Source organism: Rana temporaria, chromosome 8 (assembly GCF_905171775.1).
Source record: "Rana temporaria chromosome 8, aRanTem1.1, whole genome shotgun sequence".
NCBI classification, from domain to species: Eukaryota; Metazoa; Chordata; class Amphibia; order Anura; family Ranidae; genus Rana; species Rana temporaria.
The window spans coordinates 40,907,832-40,931,156 of record NC_053496.1 but is presented as its reverse complement, the minus strand read 5'-3'; the positions used below and the strand labels follow the sequence as shown (position 1 = coordinate 40,931,156).

At 41.5% G+C, this 23,325-nt stretch overlaps 1 protein-coding gene across 2 annotated transcripts in view; it reads left to right on the top strand.

Annotated features, from left to right (window-relative positions):
• Positions 1-8,710, top strand: part of MXI1 (MAX interactor 1, dimerization protein) — a 56,466-nt gene extending 47,756 nt beyond the window's left edge. For both annotated transcript variants that reach the window (XM_040361642.1, XM_040361644.1), the window contains exons 4-6: positions 2,225-2,339; positions 3,410-3,581; positions 4,804-8,710. In XM_040361642.1, the coding sequence (XP_040217576.1) occupies positions 2,225-2,339; positions 3,410-3,581; positions 4,804-4,967 (451 nt within the window). In that variant the 3' untranslated portion in view covers positions 4,968-8,710. The remainder of the gene's footprint in view (positions 1-2,224; positions 2,340-3,409; positions 3,582-4,803) is intronic.
• The last annotated feature ends 14,615 nt before the right edge of the window (positions 8,711-23,325 follow it).

Here is a 23,325-nt window from a genome sequence, read left to right as displayed (position 1 = left end):
GTAAGTACTGCACATATTTTAATACAAATAGCCGATTCCCCTAGACACAACGAGCATCCAGCTATGGGGAAAAGAGAAAAAAAATTAATAAATGGGTGAACTCCCGCTTTAAGCAGGCCATACATTGTTGAATTTCGAACAAATTTTCTTTTCAAAATCAGAAATTATGCCACCATTTTCGAAATTCGGCCAACCAAGCCTTCAATTTCACATCATGTTGCTACAGAAAAGATTTTTTTGTGGCCGGGAATCTTCTTTTCTTTTCCGGGAGTTTTATTTTCTTGCACATGAGCATTCCTTTTTCTATTACATTTCTCACACAATTCTACCATCATTAAATTTTTCAATACATTTCCAACATGTCAGATTACTCAAATTTGATTGCCGCACGAAAATCGGCTTAATGGTGCGAAATTTGAATGAAAATTCTTAGATACGATTTTCGAAAGAAAATTATTTCGAAACTCGACCCGTGTATGGCGGGAAATAGACCGTAGGATTCAATATTGAGTTGGCCCACCCTTTGCAGCTATAACAGCTTCAACTCTTCTGGGAGGCTGACCACAAGGTTTAGGAGTGTCTATGGGAATGCTCCCAACTTTGTGGTAACAGTTTGGGGATTGTCCCTTCCTGTTCCACCATGACTGCGCACCAGTGCACAAAGCAAGGTCCATAAAGACATGGATGAACGAGTTTGGGGTGGAGGAACTTGACTGGCCTGCACAAAGTCCTGACCTCAACCCGATAGAACACCTTTGGGATAAATTAGAGTGGAGATTGCGAGCCAGGCCTTCTCATCCAACATCAGTGCCTGACCTCACAAATGCGCTTCTGGAAGAATGGTAAAACATTCCCATAGACCAGGGGTGTCCAAACTTTTCTCAAAGAGGGACAGATTTGATTAAGTGAACATGCGTGAGGGCCGACCATTTTGCCTGACATTCTTTGAACCATTAAAATTAAATTCAAATTAAGCAATACACGGCCCAACAAGAATTCTCTCGCCTTTGTGGCTGTGTGTGTGGTGAAGAGATGAGTTTTGGTGTGTTATTTGGATATACCGTATTTATTGGCGTATAACACACACCTTCACTTTAAGAGGGAAGAATTTTTTTTTTTAATAATGAACTGTGAAGCCAAATACGGGTCAGTGCCCATCAATGCAGCCTAATCAGTGCCCATCTGCAGCTTCGCCATTGGCATGAATGCAGCCTCACCATTGGCATGAATGCAGCCTCACCATTGCCATGAATGCAGTCTCACCATTGCCATCAGTGTAGCCTGATCGATGCCCATCTGCAGCCTTGGAGGGGACAGGGAGGGGGGCAGGATGAGCACCAACAGACTACATACAGGAGAATCTCCTGTTTACTCGGCGGCCTCTTTAATACAAAGTCCCGCCTCCCATGATAGACAGAACAGTTGTCCAATGCCAGCCCAGGAGATGGGACTTCCTTCTCCTGTATGTAATCTGACAGCACTCGTCCCGCCCTTTTCCTCATCCCTTCAAGGCTGCCAGAACGACAAATACGGTGCTTGGGGATTCGTTGGGGGTCACAAATTATATATATATATATCTCCAAATTACCAGTGGGGCCGAATTTAACCGTAATGTGGGCCGCAATTGGCCCGAGGGCCGGACTTTGGACATGCCTGCCATAGACACACTCCTAAACCTTGTGGACAGCCTTCCCGGAAGAGTTTAATCTGTTATAGCTACAAAGGGTGGGCCAACTCAATAATAAACCCTACGGACTAAGACTGGGATGCCATTAAAGTTCATGTGTGTGTATAGGCAGGCGTTTGGTAATATATGTGTATAATATACAGTGCCTTGAAAAAGTACTTATACCTCTTGAAATTTTCCACATTTTGTCATGTTACAACCAATAAAATTGTGTGAAATGATCATGTTATTTCAACTTGCAGACCTTGGATTGATTGAATGAGTTTACCAAAAATGTAAATATTTCAGAATATACAGCCTCATGCTACATAACTAAGCTTCATTTAATGCCGAAAAAAAAAAAAATATTAATGTATCATAGAAAACTATCTTTAGATAGATTTTTACTCCAAAAGCATTTTATTAAAATAAATTTGATAAAAATCTAAAAAGTCTGATTTAAATAGAAACAATCGATTATTATTATTTATTTTTTTAAATCATTGATTTGTATCCACCCTACGATTTTGCTTATGATCCTTGTTCTTTGTTTTACAGGAGGGCTCATTTACGTCTGTGTTTAGAACGGCTAAAGTCACTCATTCCTCTAGAATCAGACAGCTCTAGGCACACAACGCTGGGGCTGTTAAATAAAGCCAAAGTACACATTAAGGTATGTACAACTGAAATGTGTATGTGTGTGTGTGTATGTGTGTGTGTATATGTGTGTGTGTGTGTGTGTGTGTATGTGTGTGTGTATGTATATGTGTGTGTGTGTGTGTATGTATATGTGTGTGTGTGTGTGTGTGTGTATGTATATGTGTGTGTGTGTGTGTGTGTGTGTGTGTGTGTGTATGTATATGTGTGTGTGTGTGTGTGTGTGTGTGTGTGTGTGTATGTATATATGTGTGTGTGTGTGTGTGTGTGTGTGTATGTGCAAGTAAGTCATAATTTTTTTGCTAGAAAATTACTCACAACCCCCAAACAGTATATATATTATTTTAGCAGACACCCTAGGGAATAAAGTGGCGGTCATTGCAACTTTTTATTTCACACAGTATTTGCGCAATAATTTTTCAAACGCCTTTTTTTTTTTTAATTCACAGATCTCATGCTTTCAGCCACGATTGCGGCTTTGGTTACTTCCGGGTACCTGGGCGTGACGTCATTACGTCACGCCCGGGCCTCCGACGGTCATAGAGATGACCGGTGACCATCTGGTCACCAGTCATCTCTATCCTCCCCATCCGGCGGCGGCCGATTCTTTCTCCGGGCCTCCGATGGCACGGGAGAGCCCGGAGAAGCACCGCCACCTATAAGGACAATCAAGCGGTGGAACTGTTCTGTCTATCTTGTGGTGCGCAGAATCGCCGCCTAAAGAGAAGGATATCTGAATGATGCCTGTAGCTGCACCCATCATTCAGATATCCCCCACTGAAGTCCAGGACGTCATATGACGTCCTACGGTATGTAAGTGGTTAAAGTGATATTTTACAAATGTTTCAGTTCTGCGTGTACCGCTACTCACCCCACTATACCCCCCACTGGAGGAAGTGCAGTGCAGTTTGGCATCTTAGCCCTGGACACTGGATGACCTTGTCCCGACACTGAACGAAGGAAAACAGCCGTCTACGAAAAGCCCTTAAAATTAAATATAAAATTCATGTTTAATTCACACAAATTTTTTTTTTTTTAAATTGTGATTGTGATTAAAAAATGATTGTTTTTTTTTTTTTCCTGCAGAAACTTGAAGAAACATCGCGGAAGGGCCAGCACCAACTGGATACATTGGAGCGGGAACAACGCTACCTGAAGAGGAGGCTGGAGCAACTGCTGAGTGGTCAGGAACCAGAGCGGGTACGCACAGACAGCGTCGGCTCCGCCATGTCATCTGAAAGATCCGACTCTGAGAGAGGTAAGACAAGATTCTGCTTGACTAGTCCCATTAAGATTAGATCAAATCACGATGGTTTCATATTGGTATTTAATAAAAAAAAATATATTCCTAAGGTGAAACCCAGTGGGGACCCAGCAATAAATACCTGACAAAGGATTTAACCCACCCTAAGCTTGCTAAAAGCTTTACATCTGTCTGTAACACCATAGGCAAGGCATTCAGTTATTAATTCCTTAGACAGGTCATACTGCTGGAAATCTCGGAAAGTTTGTAAGGCTTGTCCTTGTCCCAAACTTTCAATGCATCCAAGAAAAGATAGCCGATGGCTCACCGTGGGAATCCTTTTAAGTAAACCTTTGATGTATTGGACAGTTTTCAAGTGAGGTTTCGTGTTGCCTGTCCAATACAATAATGTTTTACCTAAAAGGATTCCCATGGTGAGTAATCAGCTTTCTTTTCTTGGATCCACAGAAAGCTTGGGGCAAGAATAGTCTATCCCTTGGCTTGTGAGCCATAGATAATCTTTTTGCTATACATTTTATTGAGTTGATGTTTTTTACTCCACTTTGTCTAGTCCAATTACAACCAGTGGTAGCCCCTCCATACAGGGCACAGGGGCACCATCACCCTAATCTATGCACCCGGCCCCTAATCTACATGCAGGGCGCCGGACGTGTGGATTCCAATGTTTTTATTTTATTTTATTTAGAAGCACATGATTAGAGCCTGAAGCCCTAATTAGCTTCAAAAAGGGGCACTGCGCCCCAACCCCACCCACTTGTGTGAGGGTCTTCGGGGGCTGGCGGGTGGATTGTTTGCCACCACCCAAAAAAATTAAAGAAAAGGGAGAGAAGAAAACAAGGAAAGAGCAAAAAGAGAATGAGAGCCTGCCCGTCCAGAATCCCATCCAGCCCTCGAACCAGTGTCAGCCTCAGGTGTCCGAGACCTGAAGATAAGAGAGCCAGGGGGTCCATATCCCTTCAAATAGGGATTAGTTTGTCACGCAGGACACTGACTATTTTTTTGTGCAACATGATCCAGGTAAGCTTTCACTTCATTAGGACTAAATCAATCACTGGGCTTTTCCAAAAGGTTGCAATGGCTATTTTTGCTGCCTAGAACATGTAGTATATTAGAGTCTGTGTGGATCTTGGAAAATAGCAATTTCTGTATGTGTAGTGCTAAGTAAACTGTTCTGCCAAGTGAGTGACTATTAACACAAGTGTTTGATTTTCTGCAGAAGAGATTGAAGTGGACATTGAGAGCACAGAATTCTCTCCCCTGGAAGTGGACAGTTCCAGTAGCACCAGCATCAGTGACCTGGATGACCACAATAGCATGCAGAGTGCAGCCAGTGATGAGGGTTACTCCAGTGCTTCCATTAATCTGGCGTTCCACTCGTAGAACCCATTCCGGATGGCCAACTCACACGACGAACCACGGGCGTGGATTATACTTTCTGCTGGCAGTTATTAGTGGTCCACTCTTGGTTTCGATCTCATCCTCCAGCCATGAGTTGCACAAGCGTTGGGAACTTTTATCCACATGCTGGACCCAAATCTTCCAGCCAGCATACAATCGTACAATTACTTGAAGATCACCCAACTTTTGTAATACTGGAGATTACCAGGGTCTAACTTGAGCACAACTCGATCCAGCTCTGTGGTTGTATTTTTTTAGGCTCAGAACTTGATGACATATTTTTTGCCTTAATTTGGCACCTAGAAGACTTTTCTAAAAAGGAGATACCTTACAGATTGTTGATGCTGGCCTGTCTTCTGGTTTCAACGCCAAAGTATTTTGGAGAAGTATTGTAGGTTTATGAAGCCAGCCTTATCCAGGACCCACACATACTGGTCTTCAAATGTTCTAGGGCTTTCAAATACCAGCAGTCTTCTCTGACCACCATTTGTTTGGGAGTTCACAAGCACCATGGATCTGGAAGGTGGCCCCATCAGCAGGCTCTCTAGTTGAGCGTCTGTACTTTTATTTTATTTCATCTCTTTTGGACTTCCCCTGTTTACAGAGAGTTTTACTGGGTAAATATCCACTAATGGGGACACTTATGAGATGAACAGTGACCAATTACAAGAATGTTATAATTTAAAGAAGACCACCATTAAGCAATATTTGTATCGAAAATATAAAATAGTTTGTATGTAAGCTGGTCAGATGACCCATTATAATTTTAGGAAAACTACAATCCTTTCTTAAAAGCCAATTTTTTATTGTTTCCCTATGGTCCTAACTGCTGAGATAATGTGCAGAAAATGTGATTTTGTGGCCACCCTTTCCCCTCAGCAAGCCTAAGTTTAGGATCCATAACCTCATGGTGGTTTTAGATGCTTTGCTCCTGCGTGAGCGGTAGGGGTGTGCAAAACAGAAGATTGTAGCACTTCTGCTATTAAGAGCAAGATTTCTTTAAAGACTAACTTTTGGCAGTAAAAAATAAAATCACTAAACTTTTCTCTAGACAAAAATGTAGCGTGCACTTCTCCCAAGCCCTGGGTCAGGCCACCCACCCCAAGAGCCAAAACTAAACACCTACACGATTAAGCCCAGCTTTGTAAGTGAAACAAGTCAAAAGAAGAGGTTCCAGGAGGGTACCCTTTGCTTGTTTGACTTGAACAATAACATTTGTACTTCCCTGGAGTACAGCCAACTTTTTCTCCCTCCTTGTCTCCCCCCCAATTAAGGGTCTAGCACTCATTGTGTCAAGTGGATGGGTAGGACAACGTAATATGGTCGATTTGCCTTTTAGCCCATCCCCTAGTCAAAACAAACAATATACTAGATTCTTTATCAGCTGGAGGGACGGGGCAGTTGATTTTTTTTTTTCCAGCTGGGAGTTATTTGATATGTGATATTTGGTTTATCATTTTAACTTCCCTCTAGTTAAAAAAATAAATAACAGGGACTCACTGTGGAACTGCAAATCACATATATTGTATATTTGATTTCCACTAACAACTGAATCCTCCCCTAACTCCCTTTATTTTTATATTCCATATCTGATTTTTTTTAATGAAATTGTTAAAGTTTTTTAAATGGGATCTAACATAAATGGATTTGTAAATTATATCCAATACAATTGGAAATGTATCAAATATATCACATTAGAACCATTATAAGGACACAGTTTCAAGTTTCACACTATCAATCTATAAAATACTTAAAATAGATGTAAACCCAATCACTAAAACCTCATATAATTGTTAACATGTTAATGTAACTTTTAAATCTGCAGCTTATATTTAAATAATACCTGGTGCCACTGCCATGGAGGTCCATGGTTAGGCACTTCCTTTTATGGGGTGACAACTGAAAACAGCATTTTATGAAGAAAAAAAAACGGGGTTACATCTACTTTAAAACGTATACTGTTGTTAGATTCCACTTGAAAAATAGTATAACTAAAATCTAAAATATTGTTAGCAATAAAGATAGGGATAGGTTGAACTTTGCACCTTCCAGCTTTGTGCTTTCTCCAAAACACAGGTAATCAATGGCCTTATTATTAACCTGATTTACCTGCTTGAAAGTTTTTCTCAATTTAAGGAATAACGTTACCCAAAAATGGATACTTCAGTTATGAATGGGTATAGAAGTTGAATCTTATATGGCTTGACAATATATCATAATTTCCTGGTCTGCCCAACTGTTGAGATTTTACAAAGACTAATGATGGTGTCACTGAACCCAGATGGATTCTCCATAATGCAGAATTAGCAAATACACAATATGGGCAACAGTTTTGGACACTTGACTATCACACGTAGACATGCTTGTTGGGCATCCCAATGAGTTAAAGTGTGTCTCTGAGAAATGCTGCTCATTTAGGCAGAAGAGCATTTGTGAGGTCAGGTACTGATGTTGGATAAGAAGACTTAACTCGCAATCAGTGTTCCAGTTCATCCCAAAGGTGTTCAGTAGGGTTGAGGTCAGGGCTCTGTGCAGGCCACTTGAGTTCCTCCACACCAAACTGGTCAAACCATGTCTTTTTGTTGTTAGCTTCGAGCACTGGGGCACAGTCATGAAGGAACAAAAGAGGGCCTTCCTGAAACTGCTACCACAAGGTTGGAAGCCGATATTTGTCTAAAATGTCATTGTAAGCTGCAGAATTACCAGTACCCATCCACATACTTTCATGCATATAGTAGGTATGATGATCAGGTGTTCACAACCATTTGGCTGTATTGTGTAACTGTAGAGTTCTGTTGAGGGAAGGTGACACCACTGTTCTGGTTTACTTGGACAGGATGAAAAAAAAACACAAAATACAACATGTAAATCTCAGTGTGGGAGCCTTGGAAGCAATATAATAAACTAGAGAGTGAAGTGTCCCACTTTTCATGTATCTAATATAGATTTCCATAACGGCCCTGAGGATGTTACTGAAGCTACTGGTTTTAATTATCAGCTAATATTTTGTCCTCCTCCTCTGAAATACTAGATTAGAAAATGTTATGCTGTAGTCTGGAGTTTCTTTTTAAAAGAATAAACTCAATGAGTAAACTGAAACTTGGAGTTAGATACATTCAAATGGGACTGCAAGCTAAACAATTACCCAATTTTGATATGATCACGAAGTGGAGATGATGTGTGTCTTTCCAAACTATGGACTAAAAATTATGCTCCACTCTAAATGTATTCTGTAGTCATGCCATTGTGTATTCCTATATTCAGCTAAGGCTTGGCTGTCTTCCACCTTGTAGTTACACTCCTGGGGTTTTAACATTTTAGCCATCTTGACACAAAACTGACCCCTCTAGAATTTATTCTTACGTGTTCGATTGCATATGCACTAAATGTTAGTTTGCCTTCGCATCCCAGCTAGTGGTAGATGATCAGTCAGTGTGTGGGTGCCTATGTGTTCCGTCGGTATGCAGGACTGTCTCTTAGACACATACTACGTTCAACTTTGTAAGTTGCGCCAATATTGCGATCCATTCTTTCACCATCTCACTGTAGTGAGCTGAGGTCTTTGAGGCTGTCATTGTTGATGTGCTCTCATAGATTACCTCAATCCAGGCAATTGCCTGCAACAGTGTTAGTTTTAGAATGTTTTTTACTCTCATAGAAGTCATTTTAGCATGTTTTCAATTCAGCGCTTTGCTGAAAAAAGTTGGGGGAAGGGAGGAGCAATATTTAAAAAAAAAAAATTTAGTTTTATATTCTAAAAATATTATTTTAGCAGTCCATAAAAAAGTAGCTACCAGTTTCTAATATGTAATTTATAAATGCCACTGTGGGGAACTACAGCTTTAGATAAAGCAGACAAAAAATGGGGAGCATTTACATGGAGACTACTGTCTAAAGTCGGCCATAGACGGTTCGAACCTTGGCCGGTTCCTGCTGAATGAACCATGTATGGGCAGGCTGAATGTACCCAAGTTGATTGATCAATCAATTTGCGCACAACCAGCCTGTCGGATCTTAAATACGATTATTACTAGCAGCTATAACAGCTGTGTTCTCCCGGCGGGGACGGCTCCCGTGGTTGCAGTAAAGAAAATTGCTCTGTCTATGGCCAGCCTTAGTAAGTTATATAATTCAATTTGCTTTAAAATTAAGCCCAACTTCAGATATATTTTTTAGCTTTAGGTAGAGTGGGAAAGAATTAACATTTTATTTCTTTCTGATTCTGTGACACGAGACAGGAAAGCACAGACAGCAATAAAATAGTTTTAACTCTTCCCAACTGTACAAAAAATTAGTTTTGTTTTTGTGTGTCTCCATTGGAGAGATTTCCCTTCACTTCCTGTGAAGGCAGGAAATGGAAGGAAACTGTAACTCTGCCTTTTTCTCTCCACAAGGAAATAAAAATATTTGGCCAGGGTTAGGCTTTAATTCCATCGATGGACATAAAAAAAATGTTGGCATAAAAAGTAGAAGTCCAAAGTAAAAAATAAACACAATGTTGTTCCATTTTGTTTGTTCCCCAGCATTAATAACGGACAATGACAGCTTTTAGATGGTCATTTGAAGTCTATAATTTGTCAGCACTTGGGTATAGCTGCTGCACAATTGCCATGCAGGGAAAGCATTCTGTGGGAAAATCCAAAATTCTCTTAAAATTTTGTAGAGAGTTTCCAATGCCCGGTGTTAAGAAACTGGGCCTGTGTAGCTTGCCTAGTCAGCTCCCCCCCCCCCCCCCCCTGCCCCCACACTTTCAGTCACGCACGCCGTATTAATCAACCAACAGACCATGGACCTGCAAAAATGTTAATTAATTCTGAATGAGGTCATTGTCCCCCCTTGCCTACCCCTCCGTGCATCTTAATTAGGCCTTGTAAACTAACTCTGGTGCTAAACACAAACATTGTCACTTCCTCTTTCATGTATGTTTTTATGTCTTGCACTTTTTTTTTTTTTTTATTATTTGCTATTTATGTGATCTTATTGAAATGTTGCATTTACTTACTTCACTTTCTCTAAACCACAAGGAAACATTCTAATTTCTGGCACTACTTTTTGTGTGCTCGTTATTTATTTATTACCATGCTTGGTCAATTGTGTCAATCCAAAATTAAGCACCTTGTCATTCAGTCTTCAGTATCACAACAGTAGAATGGTTCATTCTGAAGACCTTAGTGTCCTTCAACATGGCACTATCATGGGGACCCTATCTTTCCAGTTAGTTGGTCAAACTTCTCAATCCTGATGGGGCTACCCCAACGGTTTTCTGAGACATGCACATAAAAACTTGATAGACCCACACCACTTTAGGATGATCCAGAACACTGCCACCCAAGCCTGGTCACCCAATGCAAGGCCCCAACATTACCACCCAATCTTACTAACCCGTTTTGTTGCTTAATGATAATACATCTTACCAAGGATGTCGAAACATCTAGCAGAAACCTTCCCATAAAAGCAAAGGCCGTTATAACTGAAAAATAGGACCACTGGTTTCTGAGATGTTGGACATCCCAGATACCTTTGCCTACATAGTTTCTCATTAACAAATTCTGGTTCTATGTATGTAAAGGAGAACAGCAGCTTTTCAGTTTAATACTTTGCCACTTAACTTACTTCTTTATTCTCACAGAAAACTGTAGTGCACAAAATGGTGAAGCGTAAAAATAACAAAATGTAGCCAAATAAAAAGGCCACCTTGAAGAAAAGTCCTGTCCCATGCTTTTTCGTCTATTGAAATGTTAGGTTATACCAGGTTAAAATGGTTGTAAACCCTTTACAACCACTTTATCCTACAGGTAAGCCTAGATTAAGGCTTACCTGTAGGTGCAAGAAATATCTCCCAAACCTAAAAGGTTTAGGAGATATTTGCGAAAAATAGCGGCACAGATGTCTACGGAGCATGCACAGTAGACATCGGGCACAGGCGCACTAAGCGTGCCGCTACTAACGGCATCATGCCGTTAGTGGCGGCTCCCGCACGCATGCGCTTTGACTGGCCGGAGCAGGGACACCCAGAAGTCACTCCGGGTATCACAACAGCATCGGAGGAGGCGAACGAGGGCCGCTGCAGGGGCTTTGATCTAAGGTAAGTAATTCATTATGAGCTAGTATGCTACGCATACTAGCTCATTATGCCTTTGTCTTGCAGGGTGTCTTTTTTTATTTTATTTTGGACGAGAGGGTTTACTTCCTCTTTAAATCTGGCAAAAGCTTTCAGCATAAAAATCAAAAGAATGTACTGTATTTAGAAACCTACTCTCTGTAAGGTTTCATTATTTAGGTTTTATTATTATAGGATTAATTTTACCTCTGTTAAAATATGGTGGCAAGCAACTTCATAAGTCTACAGAACTGTCACAATTGATGACAATAGGATCATTATCCAAAACTAACAGAAAACATTTTAGCTGTGGATATACTTTTAACACCACAAAATAACATCTATATCGAATATATATATCGAAGTCCAATTACTGTACTAAAATTACTGTCAAATTTTCGTTTTTACTTTTGGTCATTGACTGTGTTGTAAGTAAATGCACTTTTAAACAATTCTGCTCACTGTTTTTTACTTATAGTTCTTATAGTTAAAAAAAAAGTATATTTTGTGCTGGAGGTATTTAAAAACATTTAAGCTATGTTTTGGGCCTTATCTGTAGCATGTACAATGTTTATTGGTTGTCATGAAATGCCTAGTTTATTACTTAACACTTCCCCACACTAGAAAAAAAATACCTTTTGCACACTAATTGATAATTTAAATGTACCCTTTTATTATTATTTTCTGTAAAATTAATTAACTTAACTTGCCCTGTTGCTAAAGAAATTCTTTATAGAAATGCATAAATTATTGCTCAACATGCTAATTATTTTATTTCATTTTGGTAGTTTTTTTTTCCTTTAATGTATTACGCAAAATGGTGCGAAACCAATGTAACAAAAAATAAAAAAATAATTATTTTATTTCAATATTGTGTCTTTTTTTTTTTCACATTATATTTTATTTTAAAAAGTAGAGGTATGTTTCTTTTCAGTTTTGTTTTAAGAAAATCTATGCACTTTAATGTTTTTTTCTTTTAGGTGTTTTTGGCCATCAAATATAAGCTCACTTGAATTACTGTTTACTTTCAATGTCTAAGGATTACATATCCCATGGTGCCTTGCTGCCTGCAGGCATTAAAGTGGAGGTTCACCCAAAAAGTTAATTTTTTAACATTAGATTGAGGCTCGTTTTGTGAAGGGGAATCTGGTGTTTTTTTTTTAATCGAAGCCGTACTTACCGTTTTAGAGATAGATCTTCTCCGCCACTTCCGGGTATGGGCTGCGGGACTGGGCGTTCCTATTTGATTGACAGGCTTCCGACGGTCGCATACATCGCGTCACGATTTTCCGAAAGTAGCCGAACGTCGTGCGCAGGCGCCGTATAGAGCCGCACCGACGTTCAGCTTCTTTCGGCTACTCGTGACGCGATGTATGCGACCGTCGGAAGCCTGTCAATCAAATAGGAATGCCCAGTCCCGAAGACCATACCCGGAAGCGGCGGAGAAGATCTATCTCTAAAACGGTAAGTACTGCTTCGATTTAAAAAAAAACACCCGATTCCCCTAGACAAAATGAGCATCAATCTAATGTTAATCCCTGTACTGACTGACTACCTTCTGAAACTCCTCCTCTCATCACCTCTGTAGCTCAGGAGGCGGGCTCTGTGGAATTTGTGAAACAGCAGTGCCTTCTTACAGAGCATAGTGATTCCGTGTTTATAGAGTTCAAGGAAGTAAATGCATGGGGATCTTCACAAAGTAAATTTCCAGGCTCATTCCTTAACATCCCCGTGGATTGGAGGATATTAAAAAAAGAGCCATGAGGCCGAGCGAAGCGAGGACGTGAGGCCGACTGGCCACTTACAGCAAATTCCACGCCACCCTGGACCTCTTGCTACAGCTGCTCAGGTTCGGTGATTTCCGTCGGCTCGGATTGCACCTGCGCAGTCAAGAGGGGAACCATATCGATAGGAGGAACCATATCGGCAGATCAAGCAAAGGCACTGTCCAAATCAGTGTGACACCGACTTTGCGCTGCCGCACCAATTCCCAAAAGTAGTTCCTGTACTACTTTTGGTGACTTCAGGGGTGATTTGAATAGACAGCTGTGCATGAATCCTCAAATCGCCCCCGAAGTCAGACTGCATTGCCGGTTTGAAATCTGAACTCGCATGATTTCAAACCTAGTCCTCCGTGTGAACATATTCCTGGTCATGTTTTGCTAGGGGCTCAAATACTTATTTTACTCACTGAATTGCAACACATTATACCATTTGTGAATGGGTGAATTTTCATTACCAAAAAGGGTAACCCCCGAGCCACTCTGAATTGCATTGCAGGATCCAGGCAAAGTTACTTACCTTGTCCCCAGGATCCTGCGATGTCTCACCCGCTGTGTCCGAGGGCTGTGTACTCCGCTTGATCTATTACAGTGCAGAGCTCTGTTCCCTTCAAGCTTTGCGATGCACGTGGACGGAACCCAGCGCCAAATTCAAAAAGTTAAAACCACATAACCCATACAGTACACTGTAATCTTACATATTACATTACTGTATCAAATTATTCCACATCCCTTGTGTCCCTAATGCTTTGTCCAGTGCCCTGCATGCAGTTTTATATTATAATCTATATACGGTTCTTTCTGCCTGGAAACTGTCCATAGCAACCAAAAAGTGTCCCTTTACATCAAAAGTGGTTTTAGAGCAGCTAGAAAACAGCAATAATAATGTAGAATCACTTTCAGAATTGAGCGATAGCGATTTGTGGGGAAATTCATCATCAAACACTGAAAGTAACGACAGCGACAATTCTGCAACTGAGGAAATTTCAGTGTTTTAGATTTGATTACATTATTGAATACATTTTATTATTATTATATTAATATTTGTTAGAATTATGGTTATTTATTATATTATAATTTATGAGTATTAAACTTTATCATACCCAGGATGTCTACTAGACTCTTGTTTGGACAAATTTAACCACTTCAATAACCGCCCATTGTCATTTGACGTCCACAGATGGGATCTCCCATCCTGGGTGGACGTCAAATGACGTCCTGGGCTTTGCGGGTGGATATCTGAATGATGCCTGCAGCCAGGGATGGACTGGCCATTGGGACTACAGGGAGTTTCCCGGTGGGCCGATGGCTCAGTGGGCCGGCTTCAGTGACAGCAGACCGCCGCCCCCCTCCGCTCCTTTGTCTCTCCCTTCCCGCAGCGCTCACCTGGGGGGAGCAGAGAAGCAGGGGGAGGACGAGAGGAGCAGGGGGGACGACAGAGGAGCATGGGGGAGGGGACAGACAGCTGACTCAACAGCTATGGCCTGGGAGTTTCTCACTTCTGCCTAATCTTGTCCCATAAGGGGACACACCGAACTGATTCTTTGCCCCGGGTGAAATAATGTCTAGCTTCCCCACTGGTACTGCCTATAAGAGTACCAGTACCAGCCCTTCTACTCTAATAAAGTAGAATGGCTAGTGGCTAGTGAAGGGGGAGAGGGGGCTTGGGTGGCCGAGGGGGGGGGGGTGCAGGAATTGTCTGGCCGCCATGGGAGAGACCTGTCAAAGTGGGCCAGTCTAGATGAAGTCCAGGGCCAAATTGTTGTCCCAGTCCAGCCCTTCCTGCAGCTAGAGGCATCATCCAGATATCCTTTTGCTCTGCCGGCGATTCTGCGCAACATAAGAATGATCATAGCGGCGGTTCCGCCGCATGATCGTTCTTACAGGTGGCGGGAGGGCACATACCCCCCTCCCGCCGCCATCCGGTGCTTCTCCGGGCTCTCCCGTGCCATCGGGGGCCCGGAGAAAGAATCGTCCGGCGTAGGCAGGAAGCATAGAGATGACTGGTGACCAGATGGTCACCAGTAATCTCTTTGACCGTCGGAGGACCCGGGCACGATGTGATGACGTCACGCCCGGGTCCCCGTAAGTAAACAAAGCCGCGATTGCGGCTAGCAAGCAACAGTATTCATGAGATCGGTGAATTTTTTTTCACCGATCTCATGGTTTCCAGCCTGGAGGAGAGATGCGGGGTCTTATTGACCCCGCATCTCTCCATAAAGAGGACCTGGCGCACACATTTCCTATTACAAGGGATGTTTACATTCCTTGTAATAGGAATAAAAGTGAAAAAAAATAAAAATAAGTAAAAAAAAAATAATAAAAGAATAAAAAATAAAATTAAAACACCCTTATCCCCGGTAGCTCGCATGCAGAAGCGAACGCACACGTAAGTCCCGCCGACATATGTGAACGCCGTTTAAACCACATATGTGAGGTATCACCGCGTGCGAGTGCCAGCAACAAATCTAGAACTAGATCTCCTCTGTAAATCTAAACTGGTAACCTGTAAAAAAGAATTAAAGTGTTGCCTATGGAGATTTTTACGTACCGAAGTTTGGCGAAATTCCATGAGTATGCGCAATTTTAAAGCGTGACATGTTAGGTATCTATTTACTCGGTGTAGCATAATCTTTCACATTATACAAAAAAATTGGGCTAACTTTACTGTTTTGTTATTTTTTTAATTCATGAAACAATTTTTTTCCAAAAAAAGGGCGTTTGAAAAATTATTGCGCGAATACCGTGCAAGATAAAACGTTGCAATGACCGTCGTTTTATTCCCTAGGGTGTCTGCTAAAAAAACATATATAATATTTGGGGGTTCTGCGTAATTTTCTAGCAAAAGAATGATGATTTTTCCATGTAGGAGAGAAGTGCCAGAATAGGCCCGGTAATGAGGTGTGTATAAAAGCCCGGTATTGAAGTGGTTAAGTGAGTTATTCCTAAGAATTACAGGCCTACAATATAAAAAGCCAAATTTCCATGCGAAACAATGTACCGCTTTCAGCATAAAAAATCTGACATAATCATACCGCCAGGGAGGTTAAACATGTAAGAGATCAGCTCGATTTAAAAAACAACTTCACATTTGGCACAAGTTGACCTTTATTTTAAGGCATGGACCCATACCCCTTGGTGCAGCCCACCTTAAGGAATACCTACCTACCTTTGCCCTCAGTAATCTTCACAGTGTGACACACTTCAGTAATGCCTAGTACACACTATCAGTTCTTTTTTTCATTCAATCCTGCGAAAGAGCCCCCCCCCCACCAAAACACACTGGTCATCACTGAGAGCACTGATCGGATGCCAATTGGCAGACCTTTTTCAGGCATGCCCCTTCATCGAAAGCCGGACATTGGACATTTGGCTAGCTTTTGTAGGAGCGGCTGTTGTACACACGGGGCAAATATTGGCAGGTTTCTATTGAACCGGCCGATACCAACCAATATTTGGTTCGTGTGTGGCCCTTAAGCATCCTCGCTGGGTCATCTTTAATCTGCATATGAGCGATGTGGCCCCTTTCATTCCTATGCACAGCGGTACTTATGGCTGGCTTCAGTGGTCCTTCAGAGTATTGCTCCCTACAAAAATGCAGGGCACCTGATCCATATTCTTTAAAGTATAACTAAAGGCAATTATTATTTTTTATTTGATAGAGTTCAGACGGATTAAAACGCTTGTCAGTTGCTATTGCTGAATGTGTCCCCTTTACAGATTTTCACCCCCTCTATTTGTCCTGTTTACCATTATCATTGAAAGTAAAATAAAATCCCAAATTTTGGGTTGTCCCCATAAAAGTAATAGATGAGAAATCTTCCCAAGGGGACACTAGTTCTGGTGACCTGAGGGTCCCCAAGGAATTCCCTTAATTTGCAGGGATTTCCTCTCACTTCCTGTTTGGCTATGTGACAGGAAGTGAAATCTCCGCAATGGGACACAGATGGTAAAAAAATAAAAAAAAATGCCCCCCCCAACAAATTGGTCTGAGGCAAGCATAGGGGCTCAGTCTGAAGACCAATGTGTTCAAAATGGTAGCATTATTCATCTCTTCTTCAGTTGCCAAATGACCAGAGCACTTTTTGCGATTCGGCACTGCGTCGCTTTAACTGACAACTGCGCGGTCGTGCGACCTGGCTCCCAAACAAAATTGACTTTCTTTTTTTCCCACGATTAGAGCTTTCTTTTGGTGGTATTTGATCACCTCTGCGTTTTTTTTTTTTTTGCGATATAATCAAAAATATAGCGACAATTTTGAAAAAAAGCTATATTTTTTTTACTTTTTGCTATAATAAATATCCCCCAAAAATATATATAAAAACTATTTTTTTCCTCGGTTTAGGCCAATATGTATTCTACATATTTTTGGTAAAAAAAAATAAAAAAAATCGCAATAAGCGTTTATTGATTGGTTTGTGCAAAAGTTATAGCGTCTACAAAATAGGGGATAGTTTTATGGCATTTTTATTAAAAGTTTTTTTTTTTACTAGTAATGGCTGCAATCAGCGATTTTTATCGTGACTGCGATATTGTGGCAGACACATCGGACACTATTTTGGAACCATTGTCATTTATACAGCGATCAGTGCTATAAAAATACACCGATTACTGCGTGAATGACACTGGCAGGGAAGGGGTTAACCACTAGGGGGCAAGGAAGGGGTTAAGTGTGTCCTAGGGAGCAATTCTAACTGTGATTCTAACTGTGTGGGGGCTGGGCTACCTATGACACAACACTGATCGCTGCTCCCAAAGACAGGGAGCACCCACACGCTGGCAAATTTGAAGGAACGTACATGTACGCCCAGTTGCCTGCCCGTGCCATTCTGCCGACGTAAATGTTCGTGCAGCGGTCGGCAAGTGGTTAATCACCGTTTTGATCCTCTCAGTGCCTCAGCTTCTGGTCCTAGAGTGACAATGCTCCCTGAGTGGCTTCCTAAGCAAGATAAGTTTTGTCACCCAAAGATGCCGGATCCCTGTGGACTCTGAAGTTCACAATTGTAGTTCTGCTTTAGAGATCTGCAACAGAGTGTCTTCCACGTTCTTCTATTAAATTGCCCCCTGCTGGCCCTAAATGCTACCAAATCTTGATCAGTAGGAATGGGAGCTACATTATGCTGACTAAGCGAACTAGGGAGCAATTCCATATGGACAGGCAGGCGGCCTCTTAGCAGACCTGACAGTGGTGATTCACCACCACCCATGCTTACTATGTATGTTATGAGAATTAAATTTTCCATTTATTATTAATCTGGTAGGAGGCGATGGGCGGCCTTTAGGGCTTCTCTAGCAGCTGAAGTATACCCGGGGTGTTGCCACTATTTGCTGGGTGGACCTAGACCAGACCAGTTGGACTGAGCGCTCAGAGCTTCTGTATGTGGTAACTGGTTTGACCATTCTATGTACAAACTATATGTTTATATATTGTATGGTATTAATGATTGTAATTTTCACCCCAACATTTATAGGAGCTCCTGAAGAAGCCAATGATTGGCGAAACACATAAAGATCAGCGATCAAGATGAGTATTTTTTGTGTTCCAGCCAGTTATCATATTTATTGTTGTTACAATCACTTTATCTTCATGTATATTTGTGATAATGTCGGCTGGATTCACAGGCCAACTAGGCTCGAATTCCAATGGGGAATACATGTAATTAATAGTTTCATACCTCTTTTATTGAAATGATATAAAATTACAAATATGTATTCATAATACAAACATTTTGTATACCCACTTCTCTTACCTGGGGTTACAACGTGGCAACCTTTAAAGTCTTTCTTCTGCTGCATTGTTTTGCATCCTCACCCATGATGTGACTTTTTTTTTAAACTTTTTTTGAAAATTCACAAAATTTAGAATTATTTTTTTTTGCAACGTTTGAGCAAATGGATTTGATGGTTTATTTCAGACTTTTGCAAATGGTTTTCTCCATGGAGGGATTAGCTGAGGACACATCAATTTAGAACATTATGCAATCGCCTTCCTTACCATAGCTGATATTTCCTTCTATCGCACAAATTCTCCGGAGATTACCACAAATCCCCAGCTTAATCATTTTAACCGCTCTTTTCCTGGCCTGCCTGGTCCCAAGAATGGAAAACTGCTGCTTAAAGTCTATGGGGGGTACCAGAAGGATAGCGCAGTCCTTACAGACAGGCAATATATAGGGAATGTATAATAAGAATATGCAAGAACAACTGTGTGTTAAAATGGACCTTCCAATACAAGCCTGCATGAACAAATTCCTAAAATCACAATATGCAGGAACAGTATTATTTTTCAGAAAAGCTCCACTTTTTATCACTAAAAAGGCAACCTTGGTTTAGTGAAAACCCAAAATTTAGTATCAGAAAATTGTCGACTGATAGTGCCACACTCTAATCAGCTAATTAACACCTGTAAAGGTTTTCTGAGCCCTTAAATAGTATCTGCCTGGATCAGCAGGTTACACAATCATGGGGAAGACTGCTGATTTGACTGTTAGAGCTGGTTCACACAGGGGGAACCTGGGATCCGACTTGAAGTTGCCCCAAGTCACGTGCTTGAGAAAATCAATGGAAGTGAATGGAGCCGTCTTAATACAAACTACTGAAGTCGCTCCGACTTCAGAAAAGGTTCCTGTACTACTTCAATCCGACTTGTAGGCAACTTGTACCCATAGATTTCAATAGAAGTCGCCTCAGGAGTCAGATCACTGTCTTAACTGAAGCAACTTTACAGGAAGAGAACATACATTTCTCAGGCAAACCCCTCCCTCCCACAGAGCCGATTGTTGTTTGATTGGCCACTGGAAAGCCTCCTGTCCTGGAGGTGACTTGAAGTTGCCTTGTACTGTCCTGGAGGCAACTTGAAGTTGCCTGATGATTCATACTCAAGTCCTGTCCAAGTTGCCTTCCAAAGTCGTGCTGGAAGTCATGTTGCCCCTGTGTGAACCGGCTCTTATCCAGAAGATCATCATCGACACCCTCCTTGTCGAGGGTGTCAATGACTAAGTCACAAAAGGTCATTGCTAAAGAAGCTGGCTGTTCAGAGTGCTGTATCCAAGCATATTAAGCATATCCAAATCTATCATGCCAGGGCAAGTCTGGCCTTGCAGGTCAGATGCATGGGGTGGTCCAAGGACCAAGTCTGTTTGCCAGACTGTCCTCCTACTGGAGTAAAGACCCCCTGCAGGAGGAGCTGCTGACCAGCACAAGAAGATCCAAGGAGGAAGAGAGTGCTATTTCCCCTGTGATCTCTTTATCCAAGGAGGAAACAAACAGGTGTTCAACCTCTAAGGGTATATGGCTCAAGGCATTTCTTGCTTTGGAATTTACCATCCCAGCCTTTGAGCCAGACTCCTACATATATTAACGAAGAGGAGGCTCTTCCTGAAAATCTTGTGAAGTGCATCTGTCAAGTCTTTTGCACAGTAGTGTAAGCTTTAGTAAACAACAGTGTGTGTGTGTGTATATATATATATATATATATATATATATATATATATATATATATTTTAAGACGGCGTGAGGTTCTTTGGCTAAGTGCTTAGTCCAGACAAGAATCTGACAAGCTACTATGGACGCAACCGCAGGTTGCATGGTGTGTCCTACCTAAAAAAAAAAAGGGGGGGGGGGGGGAGGCCTTTAAGAGTGCCTCTAACTTTTTTTTTCCCCACTAGGTCCTTCAACATAGAAATATTCTCTACAGGGACCAGTGACATCTTAAGACAAAAAGTGTCAGTGTCCACCACAGGGACTGTCCATGTTTGCATTAAGCTCTCCTAAATAAAACATTGCTTTGCTGAGCAAATAGCTTTTCAGGGTCAGGCAACTTACTGTATAGAACAGGCGCTAAGAGCAAATGGACTGGGAACGATGTAGTAGGTTTGGTCAATTGTAGGCAACTCATGCGGAAGACCCAGGGTGAACAAACTCAAGCTGCTGTAACCGTCATGTACCTTGTAGGAGACAGAAATAAAAGAGAGTTTGGCCTCTCTTGTATCTCCAGCCCACGCACCCCTGGAAGTACGACAGATAGTGCCAAGGGACAGGAGTGCCAGTAGATGTTGCTATCAGAGCCTTGAACAGAAGGTGCTGATGCAGATGATCCAGAAGAACATCCGATCAGGAACGTTAGCACAGCAAGAAGAAACAGGGAGAACCCCAGTGGCACTGTAGATCCAGAAGACAGAATTCACCAAGCACTCCTAGTGAGCTTGTAACTGGAATACCCAGGAAAAACTGTAGCTGATGCCAAGTACTGCCAGTGGAGGCACTCAGTAATAGCATGGATTCGAATCAGAGGAAGTGATGTCAAAAGGAAGCCTAGGTCAGCATTGATGGACAGAACAATAAGCCAAATCCAGAGCCACTGTTTGAATCTCTAACATTTGCTTGTTCAGATAAGTAAAAAAATAAAAGTCAATATCCATGGGGCATACTTGCTTCATCATATGTGAAACATAAACGTGTCCACCGCCCTAGCTATAGCTGGCCATAGCAGAAAGTATCTGCTTTAGCGTTCCAATTTTGTTATCCGCTTTAGCATATGACTGTAGTTACTGTGTTACAAGGCCCTACATTTTTAATGTTGCTTTCACATTTGTACGTGCTTGTTTTCATTTTGTTTTACTATACCAAAACATATAGATTTGACACCAGAGGGAGAGTTGAGTGTTATCAGTACTAGGGCTCTGCTAAAAAAAAAAAATTATCCAACACACAGGAACAGCATTCTGTTTAACCACTTCAGCCCCAGAAGGATTTACCCCCTTAACGACCAGGCCAATTTTTGCAATACGGCACAGCATTATTTTAACTGAGAACTGTGATGCTTCCCCCAAACAAAATAGATTTTTTTCTCCCCACTAATAGCGCTTTCTTTTGGTGGCATTTGATCACCTCTGCAGGGTTTTTTTTGCGCTATAAACAAAAAATAGCAACGATTTTGAAGAAAAAAAACAAAATGTTTTTCATTTCTGATTCGTAGGAATCACAGATCTCCCTCTGTGACAGAACGACGTCTGCCTTGTTTACATAAGCAGACCGCGATTTCCTCCCCCCCCCCGTGGGTAGCCAACATGGCCGCCAGATACTGTGATTGGCTCCCTCTGTGTCTAATCACAGCGGGAGCTGGTTGACGGTGGCGTGCACCTATAAACCAGCAAGTACAAACAACATACAGGTACATTGTTTTGCGCAGCCGGCTGCCCTGCAACAGTATATGTGCGGTGGGCGGGTCCAGAAGTAGTAAATGCTAGTTTTACACGGGCTTCAGCTTGTATAAAAGCAGTGTGAACAGCAAGCTTAGACAAAGCATTTACAGAGCTTTCAGCAAGCTTTGTTGAAGCTCTTAAAGAACCATTCTGCTCCGGTGTTGAACACAGGTCCTAATGGGCGTGATGATTGCCACTTTAAGAAGACTGCTAGCAGGGTTCAGACTGAACATACACTTTAACGCTATGTTTAAAAACACAGATGGAGGTCTACCAAGGTATAATTATTCCTTCTATTAAAAAAAAAAAAAAAAAAAAAAACACACTAATGTTGCACAAGGTTACACAACAATGCTACGTTAAGAAGGCAAACATAACGAGTTTTTTAAAACTTTATTTCATAAAAAGATACATACAAAACTGAAATTCACACTTGTTATACAAAAATGTCACCATCCAGCACAAAATGATTTACTTGCCCGGGGTGCTTTGCGGACAGTTTTCCTCAGCTAAGACTACCCCTCCTCACACATCCAGACATTAATCTCACAGACTAGATGGGCATAGTTGGCTGTCAGACATCAGCTCTGATTAAATGGAAACTCGCAAAATGTTCTGTAGAACTTCAATGCATCACTCTTTGGATGCGTTTTAATTTGCTTTCTGCTAGAGCAGCACCTGAAAACTGGTTTAAGTCGTTCCTTAGGCCTGATTCACTCCTATACAATTTTAGTGCTTTTTGCATATTTGCACTACAGTAAATTCAACACTGTTTCCTATGGAACACGTTCTGTAGTGCAAATCTGCAAAATGCACTAAAAATGCATAGGTGTGAATCCCTGTGGCAAGCCAACAAACACAGGTATGGTAATTATGAATATAAGCAGCTAGCATGATACAGCCTGAAATTCCCTTACATAAATACAACAATTCACTACACTATTTTGCTATAAAAAGGAAAAAAAATGAAACTACTGCAAAACCTTCATTATTACCCTTAAGATGACCAGCCATGCTGAACCCGGGTCGGGAGTTTGTGAAATGCATATTTGTTCTATGACGCTTTTGAGTGTAAGGCTGGATTTACACTGATGTGAATTAGATGTGGGTACCCTTGCATCCAATTCGCATGAGAGGAGAGTGTGACCGGCTTGGACCTGGGCGGCCATGGTCCGCATTGGTAAAGGGTCCTGTGCGTCTTTGGCTTTGTTTCAGGTACGAATTCAGACGCAATCTGCTCTTGAATCAGTGAACAA